Genomic DNA, 15,027 nt, shown 5'->3' on the forward strand with positions numbered 1-15,027 from the left:
AATGAGGGAACAGGACACACCTCGCCCTGAAACTGTCACTTAACTGTCCAATTACTTTTGAAGCGCTGAAAATGGGGGACTGTTTATAAAAATGGCAGTAGTTCCTTTACAATTAATGCAATATTTGTTTTTTAAACCCCTTGAATTAAAGCTGAAAGTCTACACTTCAATCATATCTTGATGACTTTATTTCAAATTCATTGTGTTGGTGTACAGAGGCAAAAATACAAAAAATTGTGTCACTGCCCAAATACTTATGTACCTAACTGTGCATGCAGGCCACACAGAATGGAGCACTTTTAATTTCACTGCAGTATTACACACAGTGAGGACAACCCACTACTCTCTGTTAATGTTCACCATACAAATATTGTATAACACTTGATTCAAGGATTGTTAAGTGCAGTGGTCAGCAGGTTTTATTTTATTTTTGTTGGCTCCCTGGGTTGGTTACCCTTCAGAGTTGTAGCAGGTCCAGGATGCAAATCTTGTCTCAATCAGTCTCAAGGAATATTCTTGAATATATTTGTTACAGATAAGGCTAAACATTTTTTTGAGCATATTGTAAATTGTAATGCAAAATAATAAAACCATATTCAGATTTTATGGAAATATTGTGCTTAAATGTTTTCTACTACTTAGTGCATAGCAGAATTTTTTACAAACTGTTTCATATCACACCAACTAAAACTGTGAGTCAGTCTTTGGTATTATGAGAAAATGTAGTTAGTTTTAGTCAAACATATGAAGCAAGGGAAAACTTCAGTGGTACTAACAGTAGGTCTTTCTATAACGCTTTACATTCATTGAAAATTAATATTGATTTGGCTTCAAACTGTTAAAATGGGACAGCAACAGAGTTTACAGAGGATATCAATGCTGCATTAACAGCTGCTGTATCTTCAGAAAAAGTGCTTTAGTTTGAACGTATTCCAATTTGAGATTTATTCAGTCAGCAATCAATAACAGCGACAAACATGTGATGAAACATGCATGCATTCGGACATAGTGACGCACTTTCCTGGTAGCTGATCTGAGAATTGGGATGAATGGGGTAGAGCCCTATGGGCACAGCTCTGGGCTACGTCAAACATCCCGGGCTTCTTTGATTAACCCGGGGGGGTCGACTCCTCCTCCTTTGGTACACAACGGGACATGGCTCGTGTAAACTGGGCTATGATATAAATGGTTGCTGCAGCAGCAGCCAAGATACCTTTTGCCCAGCTCTGCTGTCTCTCCAGGCCTCTCCAGTCTCACCTGGACCCGAGGACTGCTTGCCATGAAGCTGCTCGCCCACATCCCGTGTCTCTGCCTGGCCCTGGCTCTGGCATGGGCCGAGACGTAAGTAGTCTTGCACTTAACCAGAAGGGTCAACACCAATGCAGTTTGTAAATGGGTGAAATGTTGTTTTTCACTTTTTTCAGTGAAGAGACTTAATGCTCTTGCTTCTGTTATATAATCCGCCACAGTGAATATGATATTATGTCATTGTTGCCTGCTGATGAAGTCTGAAGTACATATTTGAATAGACAGTACTGCAGTAACTCAACTCCGCCAGCAGTAACTGCAGACAAGATTTTCACTACAAATAGATAACTGATCTCAAGCAAGGCTTCAAGTAAAGTAATACTTGGCCCAAAGGAAGTAAAATAACACTACAAATAATAAGAATTAAAAAAACATGACTGCATACTTTGGAAATTGGTCAACAGTCTTGTAAAGTACAAGGGATTTTTAGTAAATATGGTGACTACAAAAAACCCACAAAAACATTGGCATGACTTTTTTAACCATTCAAACCAGCCAGACCCACCATTAGAGGCTCCATCTGTACAAATGAGTTTTAACCCCCAGGCGACTTTATTTTAGATGCAGTATAAAGTATAAGTATACATTTTATAAATTTTAGAGGGAAAAATGCACAAGACATCTGCAGTAATTCCAGTTAATATGATGGTGCGGTCTTAAAATCGTGGCTTCATGAATTTGAATATTTCACTCATCATCATCTGAGTTTCAGCACAAAACAAAAAAGGGGGCATAGTTGAGAAGAGGATTGATGGTTATATTTTTAGTCATCATCAGTGAAATAATAGCAGTTTTTCAACAATAACTACATTTTCAAATTCTAAGATGATAAAAGTGCATTTCTTAATTTTTAACGTTGCTGCTGTTCATGAGCCTCATACTCTGAAATGAGAATAATTTTCTTTTTCTGTTCTGTTCATCCAGGCATGACGCACACACATCAGGTGAGTTGATGGAAAGCATTCACACTCACTTTGACAGTACTAATTTGACATCTTGACCTGACATTTCTCATCATAAATGTTACTGCTTTATTTAAAACTTTCTTTCCAATTTCACATGGCCATGATATTCTGCAGTTGTCCTTGACCGTTGTCAAGGCCTTGAGATGGACGCTGTTGCAGTGAACGAAGAGGGAGTCCCGTACTTTTTCAAGGGTCAGTCCCTACATATTGAGGAATCATGGGCAGCATTCAACAGATGATCTATTTTGGCTCAGTATATAACATAATGTGTCAGTTGTTTGCAGCGCACTAAGTCACTAAGTGTTGCTTTCTGTGAACTCATGCCATGTTTTGGTTCACTGCATGAAGTTTCAATTCACAAGTTGTGGAAGAAAATGTGTATTGTCCTATCTAAAGGTTTTATCCTCTATTTTCTCTCAGGTGACCATCTGTTCAAGGGCTTCCATGGCAGTGCAGAGCTGTCTAATGAGACCTTTGCAGAGTTGGATGCCCATCACCACCTGGGCCATGTAGATGCTGCTTTCTTCATGCACTACGAGGACAACCCCTCCGACCACGAGCATATGTTCTTATTCTTGGTATGGTCCAGTCTTTGACTCTTCTGATCTTACAGAACAAATATTCCTTTGTAAAAATTAACTGATCCGGTGAGGACCTGCAGTGAAACCTGAACATGTTTGAGATTAGAGACCTTCACTGTGTCAGAGTTTTTCAGGTGCTGTCAGGGGGCTAAAATTTCTAGTGATACCAATAATGGCCTGTACGTAACAACTGTATGAAGGTGTTTTGGAAATGAAAGACTGATTTGAATATTTTCTGATCGCATCATAGAGTACTCAACGGTTATTTGGCAGAGGTTCATGTCCTAGATTCACCCACTTTGCTGTAAAACAATCAGTCCAGACTGAATTTAAATTATATAGCTCAAAATTAAGAAAGTTAAGTTCATTCGTGTATAAAATGATGTAAGAATACCTTAATTTTTAGTGACATAAGGTGAGGACACAAATACATGTCTCTCAATGAGAACAGGGAAGGTAAAAACAAAGTTTACAAGGTCATTGAGTTACACTGGTAACATTGGCAGGCATTCAGAGCAGGCAGAAACTGGCATGCAAAAAAATCCAAGAAGCTATCCAAAGCAAGTGGGATGACAAGAGAAAAACAAAGGATGCAAAGGCTGGAACACCAGCACTGAGATGGCTCAATAAACCAAGAGACCTTCAGCAGAGTAGTACGGATAAAGGCCAAGTATATGCACTTAGGAGCTGATGAGCAGGTGTGGTGGGTGGGTGTTGAGGTCAGGTGATGAGGAAGGTCAGGAACAAAGTGGGGACTACCGCTGGACAAGGAAGGAATTGCAGGTTCTGAAAAGAGAGGCTGTCAGACCCAATTGCAGAAAATTATGAACTTGCTTTCACTATGCCACCTTTGCAAATCTGCAAATCCACTTGTATACAAATTTTATGGAAGTGTCAGCATAGTTTCATACATTTTCTGTATTTTGATTGTTCAAACATATGGCACCACTCCAACCACACACAAACCCACAATGGAAAACAACTTGTCATTCTAAACTGGTACTCATGGTGGTGCTTTGATGCAGGACAACAAGGTGTTCAGCTATTACCAACACAAGCTGGAGGATGGCTACCCCAAGGACATCTCTGAGGTCTTCCCTGGAATCCCTGACCACCTGGACGCTGCTGTGGAGTGTCCCAAGCTAGAGTGTGATGAAGACTCCGTCATCTTCTTCAAGGGTTAGTGCACATTTTTTAGCACCTCATTGTACGAAAACCTTAAAAATTTACCTTCATTAAAGAGGTTGTTTGTTATTGTTGTTTGTTATTGTAGCAGCATATTTTAATGAAATTTGGTGGGAATTTAAACCGTGGCCTAAGGATCAAGTGAACAGTGTTTTGGTGTGAATCCTATATTTTGTTCAAGATTTCTTAACATTGCAACTTTGGATGTTTTGGAACATTTTTGCCAAATTCTCATCAATTACTGCGCATTCATGAATGAAAAAGACTGTTATATTTTAAGTAGGTCAAAATGGTAATTAAAAATTTCTACAATTCTTTTTTTTTTTTTTTTTTTTTTACAATAAAAGCAAATATAGAGAATTCAGCAGCCCTGGGAGACATTTGTGCTCTCTGTTTGCTTACTTATCTATAATGTAAAGGGATTTCCCTGAAACTTTTTTGCACATATTTAATTTACTGCATACACACTGTAAAGCCCTACTTATATTATTAGCATGCTTGTAAATGTGGGGTAAAGTCCACTTGGCCTTTCCTGTAAATTGTATTTAAACTGAAATAGCGTATATGAGGTTAAAATGGCGACTTTTAGCTTTAATTTGAAGGTGTTATATGACATCAGATGAACATTGTAGAACTGTACCTCTTTTTAAACACACAGCAGTCTGAAGGGGGAAAAGAGCTTATAGTCCTACAACGTTAACTCATCATGGATGTCAGTATTGCTAACTACCTGAATGCTCATTTTAACCTCATAGCTTCAAGACCAGTCTGAAGAATAACCTCAAAATATAGCTCTAACATCATGTGTAATTTTTCGCCGTAGGAGACGAGATCTACCACTTCAACGTCAGAACCAAGGCTGTGGATGAGAAAGAGTTCAGGTCAATGCCAAACTGCACATCTGCTTTCCGCTTCATGACTAGCTATTACTGCTTTCACGGACACATGTTTTCCAAGTTTGACCCAAAGACCGGTGCCGTGCACGGCAGATACCCCAAAGAGGCACGCGACTACTTCATGAGATGCTCAAAGTTCAGTAAGTGAAAAATCAGTGTCAGAAATTCATCGATCAGATGTTACCGAAATATGTAACAGCCAAATTGGTGTCATATCTTAGGCTAATCACTGCAAACTCATGAGACCATGAGATTCTCTCCACCTTCCATCTCCCTAATGTCTTTCCCTTCACTAAAGGGGATAAATATTTTGAAAGTAAAGTTTCGGTTGGTCTATCTTCGACTGTAAAGCAATCCAACAGATTTCGCTCCAAATCTGACACAGTGGCACGTCAAAATGCAGTTTAAAGATCACTAAGAGATGTCAGTGTTCCCAGGAATGGTCTCAGTTGTTTAGAGATGATGTTCCAAGTAGGTCAGAATATATGAAGCGATGATAAAATACTCTGCCAAACCATCTCCAAACTGTTTGGATTCCATGCTGAGCATAGACAAACCTGAAAAATAACCTACATAAACTTTATGCTTGTTCACCGTCTAGGTGACGAGAGTGACCACGTGGAGAGAGAGCGCTGCAGCCGTGTTCACCTTGATGCCATCACATCTGACAGTGCCGGAAACATATATGCCTTCAGAAGTAAGATCTGACAACAGACTACTTTTTCAGAGATGGTTCCTTATTGCTTTGCTTTGGGACCAGGCTGGAGGATTGTTTATTGGCCCAACAACTATCTGAGATAGATTTCAGGTGATCTGTTAATGTCTCAAAAAAAAAGGGGTCAGGTAATGGTTTCGATATCTAACATTAAACTAAAATACGGGTTTTCCGGGGATCCTATGAGTCGAGCGGAAACAATTTCATCATGTGAGAACAGTCCTGAATCTATAACATTATGCCAACAACAAATAAAAAATTCTAATAGTCATATTTAAAGCCTTATGTAATAAGGGAGAAGAGAGAAGGACAGAATTTACAACTGCAGTCTGTTGCACTTTTGAAGACATTGGAAATGCAGTTACAACACTGATTTCATAAATTTGGTTCACTACAAACAAAACAAACCACATCACTTTTTGCCTCAACAGGATATTAAGTTAGAGGGATACTCCACTGTAAACCTGCCTTTTCAACATCAAATACCTGAAGGACAGCAGTGGTAGACTGCTCAGAATCGAAATAGTCAGGACAGATTCTAACAATGACCCAGGTTCATGGCGACAAGGTATCAAAATGTCCACAGAAGCCACTTTCCAGCAGCCTCTTCTCTTCTGTCCAACCATATGCTCAGTATCTTCAAAACACACATATTTTCGCCAAAATATATGGAAAATATGGATAAATACAGTGGTCAAGTTAACATGGTAAGCTATTAATTGCTCATCAATGACAAACATAAACAGCTAATCCCAATAGCAACAAATAGAACTTGTGTATTTACTCATATTTTGGCAAAAAACAGATTTAAAGACAAACCTATTCTCCAATCAGCCACAAATCTACTCTACACCAGCTACGTAGATAGAATACTAGCCAGTCGGTCACTAGCCAGATGAGGTTGTCACAGGCTCACTTGGTTCCTTGTAACCACGACTTTCTCTTCAGTCTAATAGAGATGGGAGCAGGCGAATTGTTTATTATTTTGGTTGTGCTAATTTTCCATCTTCTTGCAGTGTTACGATTTGCAGCATCTGTAACTGATTCCCTTGTTTCGCAGGCCACCATTTCATCCATAAAGATGAGGGCAATGAAACACTGACGGCTGACACTATCGAGAATGCCTTCAAGGAGCTGCACAGTGAGGTGGATGCAGTTTTCTCTTATGAGGATCACATTTATATGATCAAGGTAAACAACAAAAAACAAGTGAACACACATCATATTGATCATCGCTTACTCAAGGCTTAAACAAAGCTCATTCATTATTTTTTTCCCCTCAGGATGACCAGGTATTTGTCTACAAAGTTGGCGAGCCCCACGCCCCCCTGGATGGTTATCCTAAGCCTGTGAAGGAGGAGCTGGGCATCGAGGGTCCCATTGATGCTGCATTTTTCTGCGAGGCTCGTCCAGTGGTCTACATTATCAAAGGTAAAGACACAGACAGTACCTAAAATAATACATAAGGCTGATGATAATCCATGAAGGACCTATAGGGTAATTTTTAAAACACTAGCCTGTGCATTTACAAGCACTGAAACTGGAAGTTAAATAAATAGATTTAAGAAAATGTATGAGTGTACATGTCTAAACAAGATTCATTTCAGAATTTTAAAACAGTTGATTTCAGTCAATCAGTCACTTACAGTCACATCCACCAAGGGCATCAAGGGATAGACCCCTTTATTATTACAGTTAATGATAGGAAAATTCTAAAACAAACTCAGGAACACCGTCTGAAATTCACAAGAGAAGGTTGTTTATTCTTGCGGCAAGGGAGCAAGTTACACACAGAGAGCCTGCAGTGCAAATGTTCACACGAGACTTTTATAATGCCAGATGGGCAGAGGCTTGCATTCTCGCTAACATATATCACACACATGGTGAAGATAGTTCTTTGCTCATCATACAGGAATAGACAAGTGAGATGGCCTTGAGGAGAGGAAGAAGAGTGCCCTGAGACACGACATTGTCCATGGCTCAATAATGCAGCATATCTGAACAAATTACATGGAACACATGAACTGTTGAGAAAGCATATTTGCGGTCTTTACATATGATGGTGGATTTTCTTCTTGCTAATTTGCATGCTTCAGTTAAGGCTACTAATTCTGCAGCTTGTGCTGAGTAATGCCTGGGTAATGCTTTAGCCATCAACACTGAGTCCTGGGTTACATCAGCAGAGCCTGTGGCATTTGTACCATCTGGGTTTTTCTTGCTTGAGCCATCAACAAACATAGTGATGTCAGCATTTTCAAATGGGACGTCAATAAGATCTGGTCGTGTCTGGAACTTTTTCATCTATCTCTTGTAAACAGTTATGTGGGGTTCCTTCTACTGGCGTAGGAAGTAGAGTAGATGGGTTTCATTTTGTGGATCTCTCTATTGTTAAATGTGGTTGGGATAACAAAACTGTCATGCGTGATAGATGTCTAGACGGTGAGAGATAAGAAATTTTATTTTCTAATAAGATTACTGCTACTGCATGTGGTACTTTCAGTGTGAGTTGATGGAACAGTACCACAGAGGCTGAGGCCTGTACAGCCATAGAGGCTGCTAGATCTAGGCTATACCAGTATCACACCTTGTAGAACTACTGCATCTGTATGTTTAGTCATGCGCTGTGCAACTAGCCCACCCTCACATGGTAACACTGCTACGTCTAACTCTGCCAGTAAATCTCTTCCCAAAAGGTTTACTGGACAGATGTGAGATAGGACTAATTTGGTCTGAGTTTGCTTATTTGTTTCTGGATCCATTGCTGGTGTTGTCTGTGATAGAATTTCTTTATGAATTTTACCCTTTGCTGATTTTACATAGATGACGTCTGAGGATCTAACTACGTCTGGTACTACGGAACGTGAGGCTCCAGTGTCATATAAAACTGTTACTTCGCTTTTCCCTATCATCAGAGTAACTTCTGGTCTTATTTCTTGATTTAACATTACATCATTATGTTGTAAGCTCAGCACTTCACTGTCTTGCCCCGTGCTTTCTGATTCTGTGTGCGATGTAAGCTTTGTCTAAGGTTTCTCTGGTCATGCTGTCCAGTCGTCGCTATTTCCTCCCCCTCCTCGAAGTCGGTCTTTTCTTTCTTTGCAGCTACGTGCCCAATGGCCCTGCTTGCCACAGGCGTAACAGGCGTCCCAATCACCATGTGGTCGGCCACGTCCTCTTCCCCGTCCACCAGCTCCTCCCCTCCGGCCACCCCCCCTGCCTCATTCTGCCTGAAAATACACAGTCTCTCCTTCCTCATCAGTGAACACAAAAGCCTGTGCCTTTTTTGTCTTTCCCTTATTTTTAAAATGACTTTCAGCGTGTTTGCAAAGCTCTAGAACACTTGCCAAACATCCGGTCCGATAATCTATCCTATGTTTCATCACAAAGCTACTGATTTGAGGTTGTACTCCTCTGAGGAGGGCATTTTTGAGCTGTTCTTCATACGGACTGTCATTATCCATGTTTGCAGGTGGGATGACTCCACTATGTGTGTCAAAGGCTTCTTTAAGTCTAGAGTAATAATGCTCTACGTCGTCATCATCTTTTTGAATACATCTGTTTACTTCAGTCCAGTCTGCTCTTGCCTGATATTTAGCTGCAATTCTTTGCATTAAATCTCGCACTCTTCCTCTCAATTCGGCTGAATTATGCTGCAACGGAGTTCCGTTTGCCGCATTTGGGTTCCAGTTTCCACAGATTAAACACCAGTCTGGTCCCATTACTTTTCTCACTGCCCATCCTCCATTGCATCTATAACTTGTATGTAGATTTCCTATCTGTGTTTGAAATTCGCCTGGTTTTGTTTTTGGATGAGGTATGCCTTCAGTCGCCTTTGCTACATCATCATTGGTCCAGGGTCTATGTACAAACATTGTTAGATTTTGATCATCTCCATGTGGATTTGGCACTTCGATTAGTGGAAGTGTTTCTGTCTCCTCTGCATGATAAGTTCGTAGACTTTTATCTTGATTTAAAAGTTTCCAGACAGACCCTGCTTGTCCCGATCTTAAATTTCTTCCTTCATCCACTCACTTCATTTTTAATTGGGGTAACTGTGGGCACAGCTGCGGGTGCCGGTACTGCAACTATTCATTGGACTTGTCTGTTCTAACTGTCTCAAGTCAGGATATTCTGCAGACCGTGTCTGCCTATGGTCTGGGTAGGGTGGAGGATCTGGCATTGGTCCCAATGGGGGGTCTGGTCTGTGACTTCTCCTTACTACATTGTCATCTTCTCTGTCAGTGAAGGCCATTACTTCAGTCTTTGTTTCAGTCTTTGTTTCTGTCTTTCTATCTTCTTTACCCTTTTTTTTATCCCTCCTTGCCTTCTCCTTGCTTCTGGTAACCCGTTTCTTGCTTGCATAAGACCTTTTTTACTCTTTTTATGCCTTCCCTTAGTTTTTTCTTCTATTTCCTTTACCAACTCTTGACAGTTGCTTGTTACTAACTTTCCTGAAAACCTGTACTTCTTATCCCATTTTCTTAAGAATTTTATGTTATCCTGATGCCTTGTGAACATTAATTTTGTTTCTCCAGTGAGATTATTACTGTTTTTTTTAGAACAACAACTACTGCAATTCCCCATTTTCTTACTTGTGGCCAACCAGTTTGTATGGAGTTCACCCGAGCAACTGGTCCTATTTGATGAGTGCCGCTTCAGTTATCACCGCCAGGTTTCCAAGGCCAGAGAGTTTGTTGACACCGTGAGGTTTCCCCTCTCTGTTACTCATTAAGACACCACATTTTCAGAAAATACTTTTAGTAAACCTAGTTTACTACTTATAGTTCCCTGAACTATTTTAGGCCATATTTTTTCTCTCTATTTTTAACGTGCGCACAGAGCTTTTTATTCCTGTAGTCTTTTTCACATAGACTATGGACTATTGGTCCTACTCGACCCTTTTACCGGGGGACTTCAGCCACTTGGGGAGGTAGCAGACCTCTCTTTCGCCACCAGGGGACTCAAACCCCTGGGGAGATCCCTGATCTCTATTTTTAAGATCCCTGATCTTATTTTAAAATCCTACTTTATGAATAAGATGTCCTGGTAGCACTGTTCGTGGATCTCGTCACCCTTCCATAGTCCACCAGTTCTTGGCCTCTTTTTAACAGCAAAACTCTCTGCTGGAGGTCTTTTCATTGGGGAGTCCCGGACTCCCCCATGCACGGTTCTCAGGTCCTGTTGGTCTGGACAGTGGAGAGGCTGTTGAGATCCGGCTCGAAGGACCAAGTTGATAGGAACATTTCTAAAACAAACTCAGGAACACCATCTGAAATTCACAAGAGTAGGTTGTTTGTTCTTATGGCTTCGGCAAATGTTCAAAAATACAGAGTTCACATGAGACTTTTTATAATGCCAGATGGGCAGAGGCTTGCATTCTCGCTGACATATATCGCACACATGGTGAAGATAGTTCTTTGCTTATCGTACAGGAATAGACAAGTGAGGAACAAGAATGCCCTTTTCCTCTCTGGTATTCACTTCCTCCCCTGGGCACAGCCTCTGTCATCATTAGATAGTTGCACAGACTCTCACAAAAGTAGTAACACGAAGTCAATACGAGGTGATTACATAGTCATGAGCATAAATGGTAAGAATTTTTCCAACAGTTAAATTTGGCATAAAAGATTGTTTGAGATCGAAAAATTCGAACAGGAAAGGCAAGAATTCTGATGAGAGAACTATTCCCCCGTTAATAAACACACATGAACGTTAATCTTAGTTATATTAACAATAACAGAATTTTACTATTAAAGGGAAAGGAGGGGTTGGTAAAGGGAGCTGTTAACTGGTATCAGCAGTGTAACAGTGAGAAATGTCAGGTTATGATGGCCGTGCTGTACACCTGTATGAATAGGATGTTAACAGTCTGCTGGTAGCCGAGCACCTGATGAATGAACCACCGATGGAGGATCTGTTTTTAATCCTCTCTTTTCCAAAAAACTCTGCAGTTTTAAATTTCTCTTATTATCACAAACCCTTGAAAAGCTTTTGAAAATGTAGTGTGTTTTTGCAACACTTGAACAACATTGGCCACTGAGTGTGATTGAGGTTATAATACCTGTACTTGAGTGAAACCAATAAGTTCCTTCAAGAGCTACCAAGTAAGGATTGATGTGGTGATTAACAAGTCAGAAAGCGGTGTTTAAAATGACGTTAAATATAGTTGAAATGTGAAGGTCTTTTTACCCATTTAAGCGGCATGTTTGGCTCTATGGATGATGATGTTGGTTTTTCAGTCAGTCCACCAATTTGTTTCCTCTGAAATAGCACAACTACTTTTGGATGGATTGCCATGAAATTTTGTACAGACATTCATGATCCCCTGAGGATGAATCCTACTGGCTTTTTATTTAGAACCACCAGGAGGTCAAAGTTTTCACATATCCTGAACATGTACTTGATGGCTTGGCAATATATTTTATACCGACATTCATGGCTCCCAGACTATATGTCTTAATGACATTATTGATCCCTTGACTTCCTCTACAACCACCATGAGGTTCACATTTGTTGGTATGAGTGAAATGTCTTAACAGCTTTTGGATGGATTGCCAAGAAATTCCCCTCAGATCACTTGTTATCACTTTGGCGATCCACTGTCTTTTCTCTAGTGGCATCAACAGGTCAAAATTTTAATTTGGTACAACATTCATGCCCCCCTCAGGATGAATTTTAGTAAATGTAATAAGTGACCTTTGGTGACGATTTTTTTTTAATCTAGCACCAACATCAGGTCAAAATTTGCCTAGTACTTTAATTTATGACCAAATATCTGCAAAATTAATGACATTCCCATCAGCCTCAGCTGTACTAGCATTTAGCTCAAACAGCCTCACAAAGCCACTAGCATGACTGTAGAGGACCGAATTTCAATATGTACTTACTTAGATATTTTACCCTTTTTGAGCTTTCCACAGTTGATAAATAGATATAGTAACCTCTAACATGTCCTCCTGCCTGCTGTCCTCCAGGTCTGAAGCTCTATGAAGTGGAAATGAAGGCCAGCCCTCGTGTTGTAGGCAAAGAGTATCCAATTAACCTCTTCAAGAAGGTCGATGCTGCCATGTGCCGCGCTGAAGGAGTTAGCTTGATCGCAGGCAACCAATTCTACCACTTTTACAGCCCCATGACATTTGTTGCTGGCAAGATCCTGCCTGAGCAACAAAAGGTATCCCTGGAGCTGTTTGGCTGTGATCACTAAGAGGCTTGCTGGACAGGGCTGCATGGATTGTGTAGAACGTCACATACAACACAGTGAATTATAGAAAAATGACCTCACCAGCAATATCACACAGTAGACCTCTAACAACAAGTCACCAAGCTGACAATGATGCAATATTTTATACTAGCTGTTTCTCTTCTCTGTCTTACCTTCTGTTTTAGTTATTTCTGGAAGGTGTCCCCTTTTTCATAATTAAGCTTAGCAGCCCTCTATGCAAAGTGTGCTACTAAGAAGTTACAGGGTACTACATGTTTTTCTGTGATTCATTTTGTATGATGTAGTTGTGAATAAAGAAGAGAAGCAACAAATAATACTGAGTCTACTTTGCCGAGCAAGGTGGGACACTACAGGGGTTCTTTAGTGGCATTTCCTTTTATAAGTTCTTATTTGTTCACACAGGGATTTGTTCTGAGACAATTACTTGACTTAATATTACATTAAATAATTCTTGATCCCCAGAGGGAAGCTAGTTTAGTCACCCATGCACAGTGAGATAAATAAAAATAAATAAATAAATAAATAAATAGTATCCGAAAATCACCACCTCAGCTTGGTGGAGGTTGTGTCTCAGTGATCCTAGGAGCTGTGTTGTCGGGGGCATCAGCCCTTGATGGGGTCTCCAAAGGCAAACTGATCCCAGGGGAGCGGCCAGACCAAGACTGATTAATGACAATCAGATGAAGGGCAAACTTCTGAGGTGTGTCACCTTGCCTGGTCAGAGAGACTGAGGCATCCTCCTGGAGCCAGACCTGGAAGGGGAGCTCGCTGGCAAACATCTGGTACCTGGGCCTTGGTCCATGGGGTCTGTTCGGGCACAGCCTGAAGAAATTACATGGACCCAACACCCTCTGGGCTCACCACCTGCAGGGTTAGGCATCTGGTTGGGGTGCATTATGAGCCAGGCGGCAGGCTGAGTCGGGGGCCTGAGCATGCTGTTACCTGGTGTTGCAGACTATCTCTTGGGACGTGGAATGTGACCTTGCTCAGGGTGAAGGAGCCTGAGCTGGTATGGTAGGTCAATTAGTACCACCTAGATATAGTTGGGCTCATCTCCACAACACTTGCTCTGGAACCAAAATCCTGGAGAGGGGCTGGACTCGATCTTTTTCTGAAGTTGCTGAAGTTGCTGGGTGAGAAGCGCCAGTTGGGTGTGGGGAGACTCACAAGCCCTCCCCCAAAACCTGAGTCTTTTGGGGAGGCGAAAGCAGGGCTTGGACTGCTGACTCGAACTCGGGATATCATTGGGCGGTGAAAGGAATGCTTTGAGGAACTCTTGAACCCGACCAACTTGTCCTCGGAGGAAGAGGCAGAGTATGAAGACTCGGGGGAAGCGTCACTCATATCTCTGGCAGAGGCCTCTGATGTAGTGAAGAAGCTCCTCACTGGCGAGGCACCAAGAGTGATGAGATTTGCGCTGAAATGCAGAAGTCTCTGGACATTGTCAGGCTGTCTTAGCTGACACACCTCTTCAATGTCACATGGAGGCAGGGGATCGAAGGGTGTGCTTGAATTATTGGGGTATCGCACTGCTCAGCCTCCAGGGCAAAGCTTATGCCAGGGTGCTGGAAAGGAGGCTCTGAATGATTGTCAAACCTCAGATTAGGGAGGAGCAATGAAGATTTCATCCTAGCCGTGGAACAGCTGACCAACTCTTTACCCTTAGAAGGCTACTTGAGAGGGTCATGGGTGTTTGCCCATCCAGTCTACATGTGCTTTATTGAGTCTGAGAAGGCCTATCTTGTGTGGGGTAATGCTGGCATCTGGGGTCCAGGTTCTGGGGCCATTGCTACAAGTCAATTGGTCCCTATATAACTGAAGTGAGAGTAGTGTTTGTATTCTCTTTTTGGTGGGCGTTGGCCTCTGCGAGGGTTGTCCCTTGTCACCAATCCTGTTTGTGATATATATATATATGTGTATATGTATGTATATATATATGTGTATATGTATGTATATATATGTGTGTGTGTATATATATATATTTATATATATATATATATATGTATGTATGTATGTATATATACAAATATATCATTATATTGTATATCTCTGTCTCTGGACAGATGTTTTACCCAGAATCTGCTGGAGCCATCCTCCCAGTTTGTACATATATATGTATATATATATATATATATATATATATATACATATATAT

General features: G+C 41.0%; 1 protein-coding gene across 3 annotated transcripts in view; it reads left to right on the forward strand.

Moving 5' to 3' along the window:
• hpxa (hemopexin a) overlaps window positions 1-14,826 on the forward strand; it is a 21,160-nt gene extending 6,334 nt beyond the window's left edge. Inside the window, exons 3-12 of one of the 3 annotated variants that reach the window (XM_040147558.1) lie at window positions 1,252-1,341; window positions 2,233-2,252; window positions 2,388-2,465; window positions 2,694-2,851; window positions 3,880-4,033; window positions 4,863-5,075; window positions 5,537-5,632; window positions 6,711-6,841; window positions 6,934-7,081; window positions 8,753-12,710. In XM_040147558.1, the coding sequence (XP_040003492.1) occupies window positions 1,280-1,341; window positions 2,233-2,252; window positions 2,388-2,465; window positions 2,694-2,851; window positions 3,880-4,033; window positions 4,863-5,075; window positions 5,537-5,632; window positions 6,711-6,841; window positions 6,934-7,081; window positions 8,753-8,985 (1,293 nt within the window). In that variant the 5' untranslated portion in view covers window positions 1,252-1,279 and the 3' untranslated portion in view covers window positions 8,986-12,710. Of the gene's footprint in view, window positions 1-1,241; window positions 1,342-2,232; window positions 2,253-2,387; window positions 2,466-2,693; window positions 2,852-3,879; window positions 4,034-4,862; window positions 5,076-5,536; window positions 5,633-6,710; window positions 6,842-6,933; window positions 7,082-8,752 lie in introns of all 3 variants that reach the window. The other 2 variants (XM_040147557.1, XM_040147556.1) reach the window with 2 other exon arrangements.
• The last annotated feature ends 201 nt before the right edge of the window (window positions 14,827-15,027 follow it).

The sequence above is a fragment of the Xiphias gladius genome, chromosome 16 (assembly GCF_016859285.1).
Source record: "Xiphias gladius isolate SHS-SW01 ecotype Sanya breed wild chromosome 16, ASM1685928v1, whole genome shotgun sequence".
Classification (NCBI taxonomy): Eukaryota; Metazoa; Chordata; class Actinopteri; order Istiophoriformes; family Xiphiidae; genus Xiphias; species Xiphias gladius.